The following is a 20,331-nucleotide window of genomic DNA, read 5'->3' on the forward strand; positions in this document are numbered from 1 at the left end:
ATCACCTCTCCCTCTTGGGTCCAGCTACCCAATCTGCTCCTGCCAGAATGTACCCTGCACTTCAGCTTCAGGCTTTGGTGTCTATATCCATACAGTTTGCTCATTTTTTACTAGAACTTTTTCAGTGCCTGGCATAATAGGTGCTCAAAAGATGTTTGCTCAACATACACAGAGGTAATTTTGTTTCAAATCATATGGCTTTGTTACTCAGAAGATTTGGGGTTGGACCTGGGCTCTGTTGCTTCCCAACTCTGTGCTATGGGGCCTGTTATTTACTTCCTCTGAGACTTCTTTTTTCCCATAAGTAAATAACAATTACCTGACAAGGTTAAGGATTAAATGAGTTAATGGATATAAAAATAAAATATATAAAAGCAGTACATAGTACACTAAAACTATCTGAAACAGAAATCTGAGCAAAACAAAGAGACTAAAAGAGCAATTATAATTGGATTTACAATTAAATGTTCACAATAATGGTTGATTTGTTCCTTCAACAATTATTTACTGAGGGTCTCATATAGTCATATGTTATTCAAACCCTAGTGGTTATAGCACTGGACAATCAAAGAAATCCTATGCCCCGACTGAACTTCCAACCAAGTGGGAGGAGAAAATATAAACAAATCAAAAAGAAATGGCAGATAGCGTCAAGTTTCTTGAAGACCAACAAAGCGAGGGAAAGAGGAAAGAGAAGGCCGGATACGGTGGTTGGCCAAAAATGGGGATGGCCAGGAGAAGCCCATGGGGCCACATGTGGGGGCGCTTAGGAAAGGTTTCACCAATCATGTGACATTCGAGCAGAAGTGGAAAGGAAGTGTGGGAGTGAACTATGCAGATGGGGTGGGGCTGGGGGATTAATCAGCAAGCAGCCAGGACAGCTGGTGTCCAGTGGGCAAGGGAAGACCAGGGGGAGATTAGGTCAGAGGGACAGACAAGGCTCGGCTACAGGACCTGAGGGGCCATTCTAAGGACTCTGACTTCCATGCTGCTGAGGGAGACATAGAGGAGATGCCTAAAGATGTGATGCGCTCTTTTCCTTGTTTACATTTTAATGGGATTGCTTTGGCTACTGTGTTGAGGACGTGCTGTGGCAGGGGAGGGCAAGGGCGGAGGTTACTGCAGTAAGCCAGATGAATCCACATGAATCCTTGGGGGAAGCAATGGAAGTGGTGAGTGGTGATAAGATGCTGGATACATCTTGATGATAAAGGGAGCAGAACCTGCAGATGGAATGGGGATGGGAGGAGAGCAAGGAGGAGTTAAGATTCTGGTCTGAGCAACCTGAAGGTGAGTTGCTATTAAATGAGATGGGCGGAGGCGGGGCAAGATGGCAGACTGGTGAGCTGTATGTTTTAGTTACTCCTCCAGGAAAGTAGGTAAAAAGCCAGGAACTGCGTGGACTGGACACCACAGAGCAATCTGTCTTTGGGCATACTTCATACAACACTCATGAAAACGTGGAACTGCTGAGATCACCGAAATCTGTAAGTTTTTGCGGCCAGGGGACCCGCGCCCCTCCCTGCCAGGCTCAGTCCCGGGGGAGGAGGGGCTGTCAGCTCCAGGAAGGAGAAGGGAGAATTGCAGTGGCTGCTCTCATCGGAAACTCATTCTACTGATTCAAACTCCAACCATAGATAGACTGAGGCCAGACACCAGAGACTCTGAGAGCAGCCAGCCCAGCAGAGAGGAGACGGGCATAGAAGGAAAACAACACGAGAAGCTCCAAAGTAAAAGCAGAGGATTTTTGGAGTTCTGGTGAACACAGAAAGGGGAAGGGCGGAGATCAGGCCTTGAGGCGCATATGCAAATCCCGAAGCAGGGCTGATCTCTCTGCCCAGGGCACCTTTCCTTAATGGCCCTGGTTGCTTTGTCTATTAGCATTTCAATAACCCATTAGATCTCTGAGGAGGGCCGTTTTTTTTTTTTTTTTTGTTTTTTTGTTTTTTTTTTTTTTTTTTTAAATCCTTTTTGCTTTTTCTAAAACAATTACTCTAAGAAGCTCAATACAGAAAGCTTCAAAGAATTGAAATTTGGGCACATCAAGTCAAGAGCAGAAATAAGAGAGCTCTGAGACAAAAGGCAATAATCCAGTGGCTGAGAAAATTCACTAAACAACACAACTTCCCAAGAAAAGGGGGGTGTCCGCTCACAGCCACCATCCTGGTGGACAGGAAACACTCCTGCCCATCGCCAGCCCCATAGCCCAGAGCTGCCCCAGACAACCCAGTGTGACGGAAGTGCTTCAAATAACAGGCACACACCACAAAACTGGGCGTGGACATTAGCCTTCCCTGCAACCTCAGCTGAATGTCCCAGAGCTGGGAAGGGGGAGCAGTGTGAATTAACAGAGCCCCATTCAGCCATCATTTGAGCAGACTGGGAGCCTCCCTACAAAGCCCAGCAGCCCAGAACTGCCCTGGGGGGACGGCACTCACCTGTGACATAGCACAGTCATCCCTCAACAGAGGACCCGGGGTGCACAGCCTGGAAGAGGGGCCCACTTGCAAGTCTCAGGAGCCATACGCCAATACCAAAGACTTGTGGGTCAGTGGCAGAGACAAACTGTGGCAGGACTGAACTGAAGGATTAGACTATTGCAGTAGCTTTAAAACTCTAGGATCATCAGGGAGATTTGATTGTTAGGGCCACCCCCCCTCCCCGACTGCCCAGAAACACGCCCCACATACAGGGCAGGCAACACCAACTACACACGCAAGCTTGGGACACCAATTGGGCCCCACAAGACTCACTCCCCCACTCACCAAAAAGGCTAAGCAGGGGAGATCTGGCTTGTGGAGAACAGGTGGCTCGTGGACGCCACCTGCTGGTTAGTTAGAGAAAGTGTACTCCACGAAGCTGTAGATCTGATAAATTAGAGATAAGGACTTCAACTGGTCTACAAACCCTAAAAGAACCCTATCAAGGACAGCAAATGCCACGAGGCCAAAAACAACAGAAAATTATAAAGCATATGAAAAAACCAGACGATATGGATAACCCAAGCCCAAGCACCCAAATCAAAAGACCAGAAGAGACACACCTAGAGCAGCTACTCAAAGAACTAAAGATGAACAATGAGACCCTAGTACGGGATATGAAGGAAATCAAGAAGACCCTAGAAGAGCATAAAGAAGACATTGCAAGACTAAATAAAAAAATGGATGATCTTATGGAAATTAAAGAAACTGTTGACCAAATTAAAAAGATTCTGGACACTCATAGTACAAGACTAGAGGAAGTTGAACAACGAATCAGTGACCTGGAAGATGACAGAATGGAAAATGAAAGCATAAAAGAAAGAATGGGGAAAAAAATTGAAAAACTCGAAATGGACCTCAGGGATATGATAGATAATATGAAGCGTCCGAATATAAGACTCATTGGTGTCCCAGAAGGGGAAGAAAAGGGTAAAGGTCTAGGAAGAGTATTCAAAGAAATTGTTGGGGAAAACTTCCCAAATCTTCTAAACAACATAAATACACAAATCATAAATGCTCAGCGAACTCCAAATAGAATAAATCCAAAAAAACCCACTCCGAGACATATACTGATCACACTGTCAAACATAGAAGAGAAGGAGCAAGTTCTGAAAGCAGCAAGAGAAAAGCAATTCACCACATACAAAGGAAACAGCATAAGACTAAGTAGTGACTACTCAGCAGCCACCATGGAGGCGAGAAGGCAATGGCACGATATATTTAAAATTCTGAGAGAGAGGAATTTCCAGCCAAGAATACTTTATCCAGCAAAGCTCTCCTTCAAATTTGAGGGAGAGCTTAAATTTTTCACAGACAAAGAAATGCTGAGAGAATTTGCTAACAAGAGACCTGCCCTACTGGAGATACTAAAGGGAGCCCTACAGACAGAGAAACAAAGACAGGACAGAGAGACTTGGAGAAAGGTTCAGTACTAAAGAGATTCGGTATGGGTACAATAAAGGATATTAATAGAGAGAGGGAAAAATATGGCAAACATAATCCAAAGGATAAGATGGCCGATTCAAGAAATGCCTTCACGGTTTTAACGTTGAATGTAAATGGATTAAACTCCCCAATTAAAAGATATAGATTCGCAGAATGGATCAAAAAAAATGAACCATCAATATGTTGCATACAAGAGACTCATCTTAGACACAGGGACACAAAGAAATTGAAAGTGAAAGGATGGAAAAAAATATTTCATGCAAGCTACAGCCAAAAGAAAGCAGGTGTAGCAATGTTAATCTCAGATAAAATAGACTTCAAATGCAGGGATGTTTTGAGAGACAAAGAAGGCCACTACATACTAATAAAAGGGGCAATTCAGCAAGAAGAAATAACAATCGTAAATGTCTATGCACCCAATCAAGGTGCCACAAAATACATGAGAGAAACATTGGCAAAACTAAAGGAAGCAATTGATGTTTCCACAATAATTGTGGGAGACTTCAACACATCACTCTCTCCTATAGATAGATCAACCAGACAGAAGACCAATAAGGAAATTGAAAACCTAAACAATCTGATAAATGAATTAGATTTAACAGACATCTACAGGACATTACATCCCAAATCACCAGGATACACATACTTTTCTAGTGCTCACGGAACTTTCTCCAGAATAGATCATATGCTGGGACATAAAACAAGCCTCAATAAATTTAAAAAGATTGAAATTATTCAAAGCACATTCTCTGACCACAATGGAATACAATTAGAAGTCAATAACCATCAGAGACTTAGAAAATTCACAAATACCTGGAGGTTAAACAACACACTCCTAAACAATCAGTGGGTTAAAGAAGAAATAGCAAGAGAAATTGCTAAATATATAGAGACGAATGAAAATGAGAACACAACATACCAAAACCTATGGGATGCAGCAAAAGCAGTGCTAAGGGGGAAATTTATAGCACTAAACGCATATATTAAAAAGGAAGAAAGAGCCAAAATCAAAGAACTAATGGATCAACTGAAGAAGCTAGAAAATGAACAGCAAACCAATCCTAAACCAAGTAGAAGAAAAGAAATAACAAGGATTAAAGCAGAAATAAATGACATAGAGAACAAAAAAACAATAGAGAGGACAAATATCACCAAGAGTTGGTTCATCGAGAAGATCAACAAGATTGACAAGCCCCTAGCTACACTGACAAAATCAAAAAGAGAGAAGACCCATATAAACAAAATAATGAATGAAAAAGGTGACATAACTGCAGATCCTGAAGAAATTAAAAAAATTATAAGAGGATATTATGAACAACTGTATGGCAACAAACTGGATAATGTAGAAGAAATGGACAATTTCCTGGAAACATATGAACAACCTAGACTGACCAGAGAAGAAATAGAAGACCTCAACCAACCCATCACAAGCAAAGAGATCCAATCAGTCATCAAAAATCTTCCCACAAATAAATGCCCAGGGCCAGATGGCTTCACAGGGGAATTCTACCAAACTTTCCAGAAAGAACTGACACCAATCTTACTCAAACTCTTTCAAAACATTGAAAAAAATGGAACACTACCTAACTCATTTTATGAAGCTAACATCAATCTAATACCAAAACCAGGCAAAGATGCTACAAAAAAGGAAAACTACCGGCCAATCTCCCTAATGAATATAGATGCAAAAATCCTCAACAAAATACTTGCAAATCGAATCCAAAGACACATTAAAAAAATCATACACCATGACCAAGTGGGGTTCATTCCAGGCATGCATGGATGGTTCAACATCAGAAAAACAATCAATGTATTACAACACATTAAAAACTCGAAAGGAAAAAATCAATTGATCATCTCAATAGATGCTGAAAAAGCATTTGACAAAATCCAACATCCCTTTTTGATAAAAACACTTCAAAAGGTAGGAATTGAAGGAAACTTCCTCAACATGATAAAGAGCATATATGAAAAACCCACAGCCAGCATAGTACTCAATGGTGAGAGACTGAAAGCCCTCCCTCTAAGATCAGGAACAAGACAAGGATGCCCGCTGTCACCACTGTTATTCAACATTGTGCTGGAAGTGCTAGCCAGGACAATCCGTCAAGACAAAGAAATAAAAGGCATCCAAATTGGAAAAGAAGAAGTAAAACTGTCATTGTTTGCAGATGATATGATCTTATATCTAGAAAACCCTGAGAAATCAACGATACACCTACTAGAGCTAATAAACAAATTTAGCAAAGTAGCGGGATACAAGATTAATGCACATAAGTCAGTAATGTTTCTATATGCTAGAAATGAACAAACTGAAGAGACACTCAAGAAAAAGATACCATTTTCAATAGCAACTAAAAAAATCAAGTACCTAGGAATCAACTTAACCAAAGATGTAAAAGACCTATACAAAGAAAACTACATAACTCTACTAAAAGAAATAGAAGGGGACCTTAAAAGATGGAAAAATATTCCATGTTCATGGATAGGAAGGCTAAATGTCATTAAGATGTCAATTCTACCCAAACTCATCTACAGATTCAATGCAATCCCAATCAAAATTCCAACAACCTACTTTGCAGACTTGGAAAAGCTAGTTATCAAATTTATTTGGAAAGGGAAGATGCCTCGAATTGCTAAAGACACTCTAAAAAAGAAAAACGAAGTGGGAGGACTTACACTCCCTGACTTTGAAGCTTATTATAAAGCCACAGTTGCCAAGACAGCATGGTACTGGCACAAAGATAGACATATAGATCAATGGAATCGAATTGAGAATTCAGAGATAGACCCTCAGATCTATGGCCGAATGATCTTTGATAAGGCCCCCAAAGTCACCGAACTGAGCCATAATGGTCTTTTCAACAAATGGGGCTGGGAGAGTTGGATATCCATATCCAAAAGAATGAAAGAGGACCCCTACCTCACCCCCTACACAAAAATTAACTCAAAATGGACCAAAGATCTCAATATAAAAGAAAGTACCATAAAACTCCTAGAAGATAATGTAGGAAAACATCTTCAAGACCTTGTATTAGGAGGCCACTTCCTAGACTTTACACCCAAAGCACAAGCAACAAAAGAGAAAATAGATAAATGGGAACTCCTCAAGCTTAGAAGTTTCTGCACCTCAAAGGAATTTCTCAAAAAGGTAAAGAGGCAGCCAACTCAATGGGAAAAAATTTTTGGAAACCATGTATGTGACAAAAGACTGATATCTTGCATATACAAAGAAATCCTACAACTCAATGACAATAGTACAGACAGCCCAATTATAAAATGGGCAAAAGATATGAAAAGACAGTTCTCTGAAGAGGAAATACAAATGACCAAGAAACACATGAAAAAATGTTCAGCTTCACTAGCTATTAGAGAGATGCAAATTAAGACCACAATGAGATACCACCTAACACCGGTTAGAATGGCTGCCATTAAACAAACAGGAAACTACAAATGCTGGAGGGGATGTGGAGAAATTGGAACTCTTATTCATTGTTGGTGGGACTGTATAATGGTTCAGCCACTCTGGAAGTCAGTCTGGCAGTTCCTTAGAAAACTAGATATAGAGCTACCATTCGATCCAGCGATTGCACTCCTCGGTATATACCCGGAAGATCGGAAAGCAGTGACACGAACAGATATCTGCACGCCAATGTTCATAGCAGCATTATTCACAATTGCCAAGAGATGGAAACAACCCAAATGTCCTTCAACAGATGAGTGGATAAATAAAATGTGGTATATACACACGATGGAATACTACGCGGCAGTAAGAAGGAACGATCTGGTGAAACATATGACAACATGGATGAACCTTGAAGACATAATGCTGAGCGAAATAAGCCAGGCACAAAAAGAGAAATATTATATGCTACCACTAATGTGAACTTTGAAAAATGTAAAACAAATGGTTTATAATGTAGAATGTAGGGGAACTAGCAGTAGAGAGCAATTAAGGAAGGGGGAACAATAATCCAGGAAGAACAGATAAGCTATTTAACGTTCTGGGGATGCCCAGAAATGACTATGGTCTGTTAATTTCTGATGGTTGTAGTAGGAACAAGTTCACTGAAATGTTGCTATATTATGTAACTTTCTTGGGGTAAAGTAGGAACATGTTGGAAGTTAAGCAGTTATCTTAGGTTAGTTGTCTTTTTCTTACTCCCTTGCTATGGTCTCTTTGAAATGCTCTTTTATTGTATGTTTGTTTTCTTTTTAACTTTTTTTTCATACAGGTGATTTGAAAAAAGAAGGGAAAGTTAAAAAAAAAAAAAAAAAAAAAAAGAAAGAAAAAAGACAAACAAGGGAAAAAAAAAAAAAAAAAAAAAAAAAGATGTAGTGCCCCCTTGAGGAGCCTGTGGAGAATGCAGGGGTATTCGCCTACCCCACCTCCATGGTTGCTAACATGACCACAGACATAGGGGACTGGTGGTTTGATGGGTTGAGCCCTCTACCATAAGTTTTACCCTTGGGAAGACGGTTGCTGCAAAGGAGAGGCTAGGCCTCCCTGTATTTGTGCCTAAGAGTCTCCTCCTGAATGCCTCTTTGTTGCTCAGATGTGGCCCTCTCTCTCTGGCTAAGCCAACTTGAAAGGTGAAATCACTGCCCTCCCCCCTACGTGGGATCAGACACCCAGGGAAGTGAATCTCCCTGGCAACGTGGAATATGACTCCCAGGGAGGAATGTAGACCTGGCACCGTGGGACGGAGAACATCTTCTTGACCAAAAGGGGGATGTGAAAGGAAATGAAATAAGCTTCAGTGGCAGAGAGATTCCAAAAGGAGCCGAGAGGTCACTCTGGTGGGCACTCTTATGCACACTTTAGACAACCCTTTTTAGGTTCTAAAGAATTGGGGTAGCTGGTGGTGGATACCTGAAACTATCAAACTACAACCCAGAACCCATGAATCTCGAAGACAGTTGTATAAAAATGTAGCTTATGAGGGGGTGACAATGGGATTGGGAAAGCCATAAGGACCAAACACCACTTTGTCTAGTTTATGGATGGATGTGTAGAAAAGTAGGGGAGGGAAACAGACAGACAAAGGTACCCAGTGTTCTTTTTTACTTCAATTGCTCTTTTTCACTCTAATTATTATTCTTGTTATTTTTGTGTGTGTGCTAATGAAGGTGTCAGGGATTGATTTAGGTGATGAATGTACAACTATGTAATGGTACTGTAAACAATCGAAAGTACAATTTGTTTTGTATGACTGCGTGGTATGTGAATATATCTCAATAAAATGATGATTTAAAAAAAAAAAAAAAAAAAAATGAGATGGGCAAGACCAGGGCAAGAACAGGCTTGGGAGGGAAAGTCAGGAGTTCTGTTTTGGTCATGTTAAGAGTAACTTCCAAGTGCAGAGGATGAGAAGGGAGTTGTCTATCTGACACTGGGGTTCAGAGAAGAAGTTTGGTATGGAAATATGATACAGATGTACCACATAGATGGCATTTTAAAAACAGTTACATAGCTCAAAAACTGACATCTGGGTCACTGCAACATTCAGAGGTCAGGAAGAAAAAGAGGACCAGGAGAGCGTGGTGTACCAGAGTGAAGAAAATGATCCGAGGAGAGGCAAGGCTGAGCTGCTGCAGACAGTCAAGGATGGTGAGGACTCAGAATTGACCACTGACTTGCAGCGCGGGGTGAGTGATGGCCTTGACAAGAGCCAATTTGCTGGAGAGGTGGGGCAAGAGCCTGCCTGGAGTGGGTTCAAGAGAAAACGGAAAGAGAATTGGGAATGACAAGGCCTCTAGAATGGAATAAAAATAAACCAGTTGGATTCATGACTAAGGCATACAGCAAAACTCTTACAATTCCGGGTCTACTGATTATTCAGGCCTTTCGGACCCCTCTTTCTTTCAGCCCCAGACTCTAAGCTATTTTACTGCTTATTAGCAAAACCCAGTTTTAAGTGTGTGTGTGTGTGTGTGTGTGTGTGTTTAAACTGGAAACAAAGAAAAAGAAAACACTTAAATTTTGCTCCTTGTTACTCAAGTTTTGAAACAGTTTAGGTTGGAAAGCAAGGGTGTGGTAAAGCAGGGTGGAGAGAATAGAATAAGAGTTACTGATATGAAATGTGGGTTTGCAGTGGGTTTCAATGATTCATTCTCTGGCTCATGAAAAAGGAACATGAGAGCATCATTTAATCTTTTTACCCAAATCACTCAATGAATTCTGTTGTTTTTTTTTTTAAGTACTGAGTTAATTTCAAACAGTACTGATTCATGCATGACCAACATCTCCTGATCACAGACTGAAATTTACTAGAGATCAAGAACTGATAACACTCAAATTTCTGGTTTTGAACAGCAATCTTTTTAATGCTCTATAAAATTTTAGCTCCACCCAGCCCTGCTTCTTTCAGGTGCCCTGCCCCTTTGAGATGGCAAACTGCCAATCACAGTTAATTCTGCCTGCAGGAACAAAGGTGTTAGAAAATAAAGCTTTATTTTAGAGATTTGATTTTTTTCTTTTAAATTAGAAATTCTGCTCTAATTTATGGCATGTAAAATGAAAGCAGGGTCCAGGCTACTCACCATGCAGGCAGCCTGGACTGCCTCAGACACGTTGCCGGCATTTGGTTCACACCAGAAAACGTGGCACTCAAAGCGCTGGTTCCCGGTGTCCATGATGAAGGCAAATGTGTGGACATCCTTCCCGACGCCCATGAAGGACAGGAATCGCACACGACACTCCACTAGGGTTTCCTCTTCACTCTGCAAGAGAGATTGCTTTGCACCCTCTGCTTCTCTGTGGGGCCAGGAGGAGCCCCAAATGTTCAGGTCTTAAATCACAGAATCAAGCTTAGAGGGGCAGCACATAGGAACCAGTGTGAAGGAAATAAAGCCAGAATGCATTCAAAAGGACTTGTGTGCTCCTAGAGAAGCAAGTTTCTGAATGCGCTGGAGTGACTGTCTCATTCTGGCATTCACTGTTGCTTGAAACTACTCTGCTACTGCAGCATGTAATGTGTATTTAGTCCTCTCTCCACTCCAAGTCTGCCAGTTCATGGTGGGGAAGAGAAGCTTCTGAGTCCAAAGGAAAGCAAAGATGTACACAGATGCAGACACATACACAGGTAAAATGATTTTTTAAAAAAATGTAGGCCATTTTAATCACAAATAAACTCCCAAGAGGCCAAGGCTTTGCTATGTTTCTAAGTTTCATGGAAATTACTCTATCCAAAAACATCATTGTACCCCAGACAGGCTGACTGCATGCGTGTTTCCTTCTTACGTTTTCACTGATGACGGTCACGGTAGCATCGGCCACATTCATGTTCACTGATGGCCAGTCCTCCTTGTTGGAAGAGGTCATGAGACTTTCTATGGCACTGTTTAGGGTGTCCATTCCTGTGGATGGAAGGGAGAACTAGGAAAAGTTAAATGTGGGCCCAAATTACCCAGTAACAGCAACAACTAGCCTGGTCCTTTTTTCTAGTCTCAGAAGACAAGACACACCTAAGAAAGCGGTTCCTCAGGATGCTTTTCTGATATGGGCCTAAAGCTTCCATTCTCATGATTGCTCAAAAGAAAAGAAATGTCAGCTTTTCTAACAGAAAGAAGGGTTGAGAGTGCTTCATTCCTTTTAATTGCCAAGTAATATTCCCTTGTATAGATATATCACCTTTTATTTATTCATTGATCTGTTGATGGAAATTTGAGCTATTTCTGCTTTTCTTTAGCTATTATGAATAAACTGGACAGAACAATGTAGACAGATATTTTCATTTCTCTTGGATATATGCCTACAAGTGGAATTGCTGGGTCATTGTATAACTCCACGTTTAATTTTTCAAGAAATGCTGGACTATTTTCCAAATATTCCAGAACACTTAACATTCTCAACTGCAGTGTACGAGGGTTTGAATTTTTCCACATCCTTCTACAACCTTTTTTATCCCTGCTAAAGATTACACTTCCCAGCCTCCCTTGCAGCTTGATATGATCAAGCAACTACTTTCTGCCACTGGGATGTAAGTGGATTGTTGTGTGTGCCCCTTCGGGGTGACGTCCTTAAAAGAAAAGCAGGAGGGCATCCTTAGCACTTTCTCCCTCCCTGTCAGTTGACAAGAATTGAAGCAAGTGGTGCTCTGGCCTCCGAGATGGAAGCCCCAAGTCAAGAATGGCAGAGCCCTTCTATAGCTCTGGATTGCGCATCCGTGGACTGTTGGGTGAATGAGAAACACGTATCTTGTTAAAGTTCTCTGTATTTTGGGGATCACATGTCAAAGGAGCTTATCCTCTACTGCTCTTTTGATTGGGATTGGTTATGTGCTCTGGCTGGTGACAGTGCAAGGGCTTGATTCAAGACAAAGGAAGGGAGGACAAGAGTAGACCACACTCACTTAGGAGGGTGAATACTTCCCGTGAACTCCCAAACACTTGCAAAGTGGAAAGACAATAAACGTTTTACATACCGACTGGTTTATCTACAGGTAACATGCCCAAGTACTGCACATGGAACTTCTGCACCAGCTCAGTCTTTGGTGTTGGAAAATCTACTACAGGGAACAAAAACAGTAACACATCTTGCTTGGTAGTTCCAAAGGACATGTGAAAAGCAGCCCTAACTGTGCCATCAGAAACACCCAGAATATCACCTGTGTCTCAATGTCTTAATGATTCTGGAGGGAACTGTGGCAATTGTTACATAAGAATAACATTTCTTACTCCAAATGTTGGGGTGCTGTCAATAAAAATCCCAGTCAACTCTCATTTCCAGAAATGAAAGCAGAAACTATAGTGTATGTGTTAAAGCTGTGGCCGAATCTTTGATGTGTGCTGAGTAACAGCTTTTGATGCCTGGAGAGGTGTGGCTGATGCATGGACAAAATTTAATGACAAAAGGCACAATCAGAGAAAGGGGAAAACAAAAAACCAGAAGACAGAAAAAGCATCAGCCCACATATTTTTACCCCAGGCTATACATGAATTATAAAGTCAAAGACAACATTTTTTAATCCTGTTCGACACCAACAAAAACTCATCCTGACCCTGTGTGTCTAATCCCATTGACACAAAATAAACTACACCACCTAGAGTGGACGTTCAACATGTTTGCTGAATTGAGCATGCTTTTAAAGAACGAAACAGCAGGAAAATGTCTGCGCCCCTACAGCTCTTGAGTAGGCCCAGAGTGTGCCACAACAAAGAGAGGAGATGCTGGTGAACTACCTTGCAAAGGAACATCAAGATTCACATTGGTCCTTTCCTGTAAGGAACTGCAGGCCAGGGCTTTGGCATTCCTCCGTTCGGCCATAATCTACAAAAGAGAAAACCAGTTTTTGTTCATGGCTACAGGCCCCACGTCTTCAGCTGTCCAGCCAGTAAAGTATCTGAGTTGATTTCACCACCAATTCAAATAAGCTTTAGTTTACTGCCAGACTCTGCACCCCCCACATCTCTGGGCTACATATTTTGTTAGAAAATTGTGCTTTCTCTGGGGATGCCTCAGAGTAACAGCAGTCTGCCACTTGTTTGGAATTTACTTCCTCCATTCATCCCTTCTCTACTGAAAACAACCCAAACAAATATCCCTGGTCATACATTGACCTGTTGGCCCACTGTGGTCACTGGAACATGGAGCGAGGGTTGTTCCAGATAGTCTGTTTCCTGGAACTTTTAGTTAGTTGCCTTTCAGGGCTCTGGGGACTGATCACATGGGTTCAAATCCCACCTCTACCACATCCTAGCTGTGTGACCTTGGGCAAGTCACCTGATCTCTTCGTGTCCCATTTCCTCACCTCTACATGGGGATAATAATAGTATCAATGTCACACAGCTGTTCTGAAGACTAAATGAGTGAATATGTCGGTTACTCAGAGCAGGCCTGGACAGAGTCAGAGCTCAGTAAATATTAGCTGCTCTCATGTTATTATTCTCAAATTGCTTAAATCTGTCAGGCTGCCTTCCAAACACTGATGTGTCCTTTACTTAAGAGCCATCGCTTTTCATTCCTGTTTCCCAGCCAGTTATACAGTGCTATGCGTTTAGGGACCGTAAGAAGTCCAGCCTTCAATGACCCCACAAGTAATTCACAGCTCATTTCCAAACCAAGCTTTCCATTCTAGGTAGAAAGTGGTCAATTACTCTTCCCATCTCCAGATCTGTCCCTGGGACAGCAGGACGTAGAGCCACTGACCTAATAAAATCTAGTATTCAGTGAGCACCTACTCTGCACCAGGCTGTCTTCTAAGGGCTGTACATTAAAATATAAGTTCCACAGAGGCAAGGAGTTTTCCTGTTTTGGACTCTGCTGTCTCTCCAATGCTTAGAACAGTGCCTGGCACATATATGGTGCTCAGTTAAATCCGTTGTGTAAGTGACTGAAAAAATGGAACCTGGGGAGCACAGTACAACACTGCCAGTGGTAGTGAGAGGTGTGGCCACTTTCCGGTCCCCTCCTACCAAGAATGTAAACATGGGCTGGAATAAACATGATGATCTCTAGGCCAGCACCCATCCTGCATGCCCCTGGGATGTGGGTGAGAGCCTCAGCCTGTGGGGCCAGTCCGTTTGCCCCTGCCCCTCCTGTGGGCTCTGTGGCTGGTACTTGCTCCTCTCCTGCTGCTCAGACACCGACTGGGCTGTGGCCTGGGCCTGGGCCTCTCTAGCTCAGGAGGAACTGTGGGAGTGAGGTCAATGAGGGAAATGAAGAGAACTCGGTCCTGAAACCAGAAAGGTGACATTGAACAGAGGTGATGTCAAAATCCTTCATTTAGATTCAATAAATCAGTAACCAAGTTTGGTGAGTGGAAAGGGCTGGCTGAAGGCTGTCTGCATGACAGTGTCCTGGAAGGCCTTGTCAACCACCATCTGAACACAAACCAGCAGGTGATAATCCCACCATTGTATCCTTGGAGGTCAAAGGACAGAATACGCCAGGGTCTACCCTTGGCCGGCTCACTTCCAGGGGGAATAAACCACGGTGTGACCAGAAGAGGATGGTTAGGAGCCTGGTAACCAGATGCAAAAAGTGGCTGCAGAGACTGGGGTAGTAGACACGGAGAAGGGAGAAAATCAGGAGCAAGAAAGTGTGACAACAGATACTTGTCCAGTGCCTCTAAAACACGCCAGGCGCAGTGCCTGGCTTCAAACGTCTGAAGGGCTGTCCAGTTGAGAGGCAAATCGGAGTGACCTTTCTCTGTTGCTATGGATCGCAGATGTCAAATAAACACATGGCAATTCTAGGGAGGAAGACAGCAGGTCAATGCAAAAAAGAACTCTGTAATGGGAAGAGATGCTCAATAATAGGTGAGTCTCCTAAAAATAAGAGACCCTGTCAATGGAAGCACCAAGCAGGGGGGTAGAGGGTGCAGGCAAGGGCAGGTGCTTGTGTGGAAACACTGCAAGAGGGAGAGAGCTAGGCCGGATGGCGATACCTGGCTGTCTGTTCTCATTCCCGAGGCTTTGTGACTCTAAGGAGGTGGGACTTTTACCAGCAAACACTGACCACAGCCCTGCCTCCCAGCTGGTCAGAGGTTCCACGAGCTGACAAGGTCCTTATGAAGTCCAGCTGGTGTTGACGTGGTGCCCACTGCCTGCACTTCCACAGACCCACATGTGGTTTCTTACCGCCCTCCCTCTGCTAGTCTCTCTCTCTACGTTCCTTTGCTCCCAGCTTAGGTGGCCGATCCCCTGAGAAGTCTCTGCCTCTGCCATTGTTTTGCCCACCTGTGACAGCCCCAGACTGTAGAGGGAGTGACACCCAGAGCAGCTCCTGACACATCACGAGGTCATTAGCGATACCGGCTAAACCAGTGGTCCGCCTGCTTCCCCGAGTGCCATTTGTAGGTCATTACACCTTCTCTCCTGCCTTTTCACATCCCTTTATCTGCTCAAGCCATGAGAAAAAAGACAGAGGGTCCCATTGCACTCTCACCCCCTTACCTGGGAACAGATTTCGTGGAGACTTGTGGCAATGGCTTTTGCTGGTGTGTCACATCGAAATACATGACATTTCAAAATTCTTGTATCTTTGTCTCTTGCTACGTAAGCAAAATCTCTGTGCAAAAAAATTTATCAGTACATTAGAAAAGATAACCTTTGCCAATGCACTCTAGTTAGCAAAGTTAATTGAGCTAGCAGCTAGTGTGTCAGTGATAAACAGTATATCTTGGATTAAAAAAAATAAATAAAATTTCAAAAGCTACCTGAAACAGAGGAACACTTTTATAAATTATGTTAGGAATTCATTTCTGACTAAAATGACTATAGTGTTCTCCAGATCTGCTCTGCTGAACTCTAGGAATCTCTTAACCTTTAATGAACACTGAATTTTACAAGAATGTTCTATCTAGCAATAACAGCAAATATTGTAATTATAAATATTGTGATTATAAAACAGAAAAACAGGCTTGAGAAGAGCATGAATTTACACGAGTGATATAATGACAAATGCCATGGTGCAGAAGAAGCAAAACAAAAGACTCTGATGTGTAAACACGTGCACAAGAATGGATGAGACCCATGGCTGCTTGAGAATGTTGACGGGCAACCACAGGACACACTGGGACACAGACACACGCAGACTGGATGCTCTGAAAGGCATCTGATCCTGATAAACACTTCTCAGGTCCAGATCTCGGGTGACGGCAGCAACATCACAGCCTCTGTTGTTAACCCAGACACCATGGTGAGTGGGCAGCTAATGCTGAATTTTAGCATCTGTTTTACTGATTAAAAGGACATTGACTGTGACATTGCTTGGCTTCAAAAGAACCATGCAATTCAACTAAGTTTCTCACTGCCATGATTGGAGAACACTGACTTAAAGATCTAAGTGTTTATGAGAAATAAATGCCCAGATCTACCCATCTGGTAACGAATCACAATTTCTTTGCACATGGTAAGTCAGAAGATTGACTGTAGCTATAACCACGGACGAATTTACAACTAGCCATCATGAAGGTCTGGCCAGAAAAAAACGTGGGCTGAGGTAAGAGAGAGGGACTGGTTGGAAAAGTCCATGTCCCATCGCCTTGCCATCCCCAGGCAGCCCCATGGGGGGTTCCCTAAGCCCAGTCTTGAGGTCAGAGGTATCTTCACCTGGCTGCCCCAGGGCACTTTAAATTCAACCTGTCTACACCTGACCTCATCATGTGCTCTCCCTGATCTCCTTCATCCTGTTCTGTCTCAGTCCTGTCTCCATGCTGGAACCAGGAAGGCTCTTTGACCCCAACCTCCTCCTCCACATCCATGTTTGGTCTATTTTACCTCCTGAACATTTCCTGAATCCACCCCCTCCTTTCCAGCCCTCCCATCACGTAGGCCTTCTAGGTAGGTTCTTGCTTCCCTGCCTTTGCCCGAGCTGGCTCCTCCCTCTCGCTGCTGCCTTGAACTCCCAAATGGGTGCGTGCACTTTCCCAGTGTCCCAGTACTTCCCTGATTTCCATGCACACTGCGCTCACCACCAGGTACTGTAAACGTCTGTTAATGAGCTTGTCTTCCCAACTCCTTGATGCTCCATGAGGATGGTCTGGGCCTTACTCATCCCCGACACCTAGGCCAGGTCTGGCCATGATAGGTACTACTGCTTGTGGATGAAGTGCTCCTTCCTCCCTTAAAGCATGGGGCTCACAGAACATCCCTATGTCCTTGGGAAAGCTGGCCCTTAATCAGAGGCAAGAACAGGACCCATGACAGTGAGCTGAGGCCAGAAAAACAGGTGGGGGGTGGTTCTGGGTGAGTTGCTGCACCAGCCCTTGAAGAAGTGAGCACAGTTCTATTCCACACTGTTCTCTGAGGCCTTTCCATCCTAGTCTCAACCACCATCAAGGTAACATATATTAAAAAAGAAGTGAACAGAAGGCATCACTTTTGGAAACCATACTCAAGGGAAGCCCTGTTTTGGTCACCTCTGGCTCCTCTTTTTCCTAGAGGGATCACTAAGTAATACACACAGTGTCTCACCTCACACAACTTTTCTCCTTCAAACTTTCAAGTTCAGCTGCCCGTTTTCCGAGGCCAAATCTCTCCAGGGCTCCCTATGGCCACCTATATAGGATACCTTAGCCTGGATTTCAAGAGTTCCAAAATTTGTTCCATCAAACCCTCTGGCACCACTCCTACTGAGGATCTCTCCCTTCTGCTCCAGAGAGTCAGGTTTCAGTGCCCACTCACTGGGTCTCTAAGCCCATTCACTGGGGCTCTATGTCCACTTACTGGGGCTCTACGCCCACTCGCTGCAGTTCCTTCCCTCACTGGGTAGTCACTGCAAAGGCCCTCCCTGCAGCGTCCAGGGCTCACCCATTTATCCTGCACAGCTCAAGGTCTGCCTGGCCACTCTGGCTTCCAGGACCTTGCTTGTGTCTAAATGCTTGCTTGTGTTTAAATGTGGCACCACAAAGGATAAGAGCTCCTTATACCCTGTCTTCTGTAATTAGTCTACAGGTCTCAGCTGTGTCCAGCCTCTCTAAGAGACTGTAAGATGCAACCAGAAGGGCATCTTCAGGCAACCCAAATTTTAGTCTTGCTAGAATTCTTAGAGCCATGGATTCTGCTTAGCTGTACAACCTTGGGCATGGAGCTTAAGTTCATCTCTAGGTGAGGGGGTTGAAAACATAATTTCCAAAGTCCCTTTCTGCCTCTGACATTCTATGATGTAAGCTTCCAAGGTCCATCGTCCTCTCCATGACTCTTGTCGAGCCTACAGTTGTAACAATCCCAAGGTTATCAACAGGGAGGATTAAACAGGCCTTGGTCAAGAAGCAAGGGAACATTACTACCAAATTTCAGCTTTGTGTCCTCTGTTCCTTCATATGGAACTCCCCAGGAGTAATTAAAAAAATTTATTATTAATCTTCATTTTCTTCTGGCTCAGGGGAAGGTGATTAATGCCTGAAGGGCAACCATGTGCAACCCACAACTTCCTGAAGGAGCAGCTCAGCAGCCTCAGGCTTTGTGTGGGGGGTTCTGGCAATATTTTTACAATCTTATCTTTTCCTGTCCCTCCCAAGTACCAGGCTAATAGATCAAGGAGGTACAAATCTGTTGGTCCACAACTAGATGAATCTGTGTAACTAACCCTCCTGGGGCTTTCACCTACTTCCCAGAGAAAAAAACAAGTTTTCTCCTCTTCTCACTGTAGAAGTCAAGAGATTTGCACGAATCTTATTTTATTCCCCTGGAACATATCCCAAGTTGCCTTAAAATAAAGCCCCAAACATGAGCATCTGTGAGAGGCAGGAGGCCTTTCTTTCAGACCTGCAGCATGGTGAGTCAAGTGACTTCCTGTTTGCAATGAAATACGTGGCTGATCTAATCTCACTATTATTCAGAATGAAATCCAAACATCTCTTAACTGGTTGTTTTAAAAACTTGCATTTTTTTGCACTTGACTGCTGAAAAAGGCTGCTGTGGTAGAAGAATGCCTCCTTTCCCCCAGGATGTTCATGTTCTAATTCCCAGAATCTGTAAAATTCCCAGATGTTGGAAAAAACATCTATTGAAAATGTTGATGAGTTTGACAACATTTTGATAAAAGTGTCAAAGCTGAATGAGTGGACATGGGAGTTTGTTTACTAGTCTGCTTTACCTCTATGTTTGGAAAGTTCTAGAATGAGAAGTTAAAAAAGAAAAAAAAAGAAAAAGAACTCTGTTCCTTTAACTCCTGTACGCCCCCCGATTGCTGGGGCTGGGGTCCCAAATCCCCTTCTCCAGGGAAAGCTGCCCTGAGAGCAAAAGTTACTATGAACCTCAAACCTCGCTGTTCCTAAGCGACACACAGCAACACAGCAAAAGGGACTTCGTAGATGTGATTAAATTAAGGGTTTTGAGATGGGGAGATTATGCTGGATTATCTGGGTGGAACCATGTAATCAAAAGGCTCCTCGTAAGCAAAAAGGGGAGGCAGGAAGTCAGAGTTAGAGATTTGAAGATGCTACACTGCTGGCTTTGAAGGTGGAGGAAGGGGCCATGAATCCAAGCTAAGGAAATGGATTTTTCCCTGGAGTCTCCAGAAGGAACATAGCTCTGCTGATATCTTGATTTCAGCCTGTAAGACTCATTTCAGTCTTCTGACCCCCAGAACAGTAAGAGAATAAATCTGTATTGTTTTAAGCCACTAGGTTTGTGGTAATCTGTTATAGCAACAATAGGAAATGAATACAGTTGCTATTTGGCTTTATATTCTAAGTTATGATATGGTACCAAAGACTTTTATTTTTTTAAAATACTCAATTCACTTCCACAAATATCTTCTAGCCTCTATTATGTGCCAGGCACCAAGGATGCAAACACAAACAGGCAAGGTTCCAGCCTGAGAAGCCCAGAGTCTAAAGTTAGAAACGGGCCGTGACATTTGAGCTATGTCTTTAAGGACCTTGTCAGGGCAAGAAGGGCAGTGGCTGGTTCAAGTAACATTCAAATGAGCACAAGCAAAGGCACAGAGGCAAGA

The 20,331-nt window shown here is 43.1% G+C and overlaps 1 protein-coding gene across 14 annotated transcripts in view; it reads right to left on the reverse strand.

Moving 5' to 3' along the window:
- Positions 1 to 20,331, reverse strand: part of APBB2 (amyloid beta precursor protein binding family B member 2) — a 447,074-nt gene that overhangs the window by 8,160 nt on the left and 418,583 nt on the right. For 6 of the 14 annotated variants that reach the window (XM_037829656.1, XM_037829664.1, XM_037829658.1 and 3 more), the window contains 6 exons: positions 15,825 to 15,939; positions 13,110 to 13,197; positions 12,353 to 12,436; positions 11,170 to 11,285; positions 10,470 to 10,649; positions 9,477 to 9,631 (listed from right to left, as the gene is read on the reverse strand). In XM_037829656.1, the coding sequence (XP_037685584.1) occupies positions 9,477 to 9,631; positions 10,470 to 10,649; positions 11,170 to 11,285; positions 12,353 to 12,436; positions 13,110 to 13,197; positions 15,825 to 15,939 (738 nt within the window). The remainder of the gene's footprint in view (positions 1 to 9,476; positions 9,632 to 10,469; positions 10,650 to 11,169; positions 11,286 to 12,352; positions 12,437 to 13,109; positions 13,198 to 15,824; positions 15,940 to 20,331) is intronic. The other 8 variants (XM_037829666.1, XM_037829663.1, XM_037829665.1 and 5 more) reach the window with 3 other exon arrangements.

The sequence above is a fragment of the Choloepus didactylus genome, chromosome 3 (genome assembly GCF_015220235.1).
Source record: "Choloepus didactylus isolate mChoDid1 chromosome 3, mChoDid1.pri, whole genome shotgun sequence".
Classification (NCBI taxonomy): domain Eukaryota; kingdom Metazoa; phylum Chordata; class Mammalia; order Pilosa; family Megalonychidae; genus Choloepus; species Choloepus didactylus.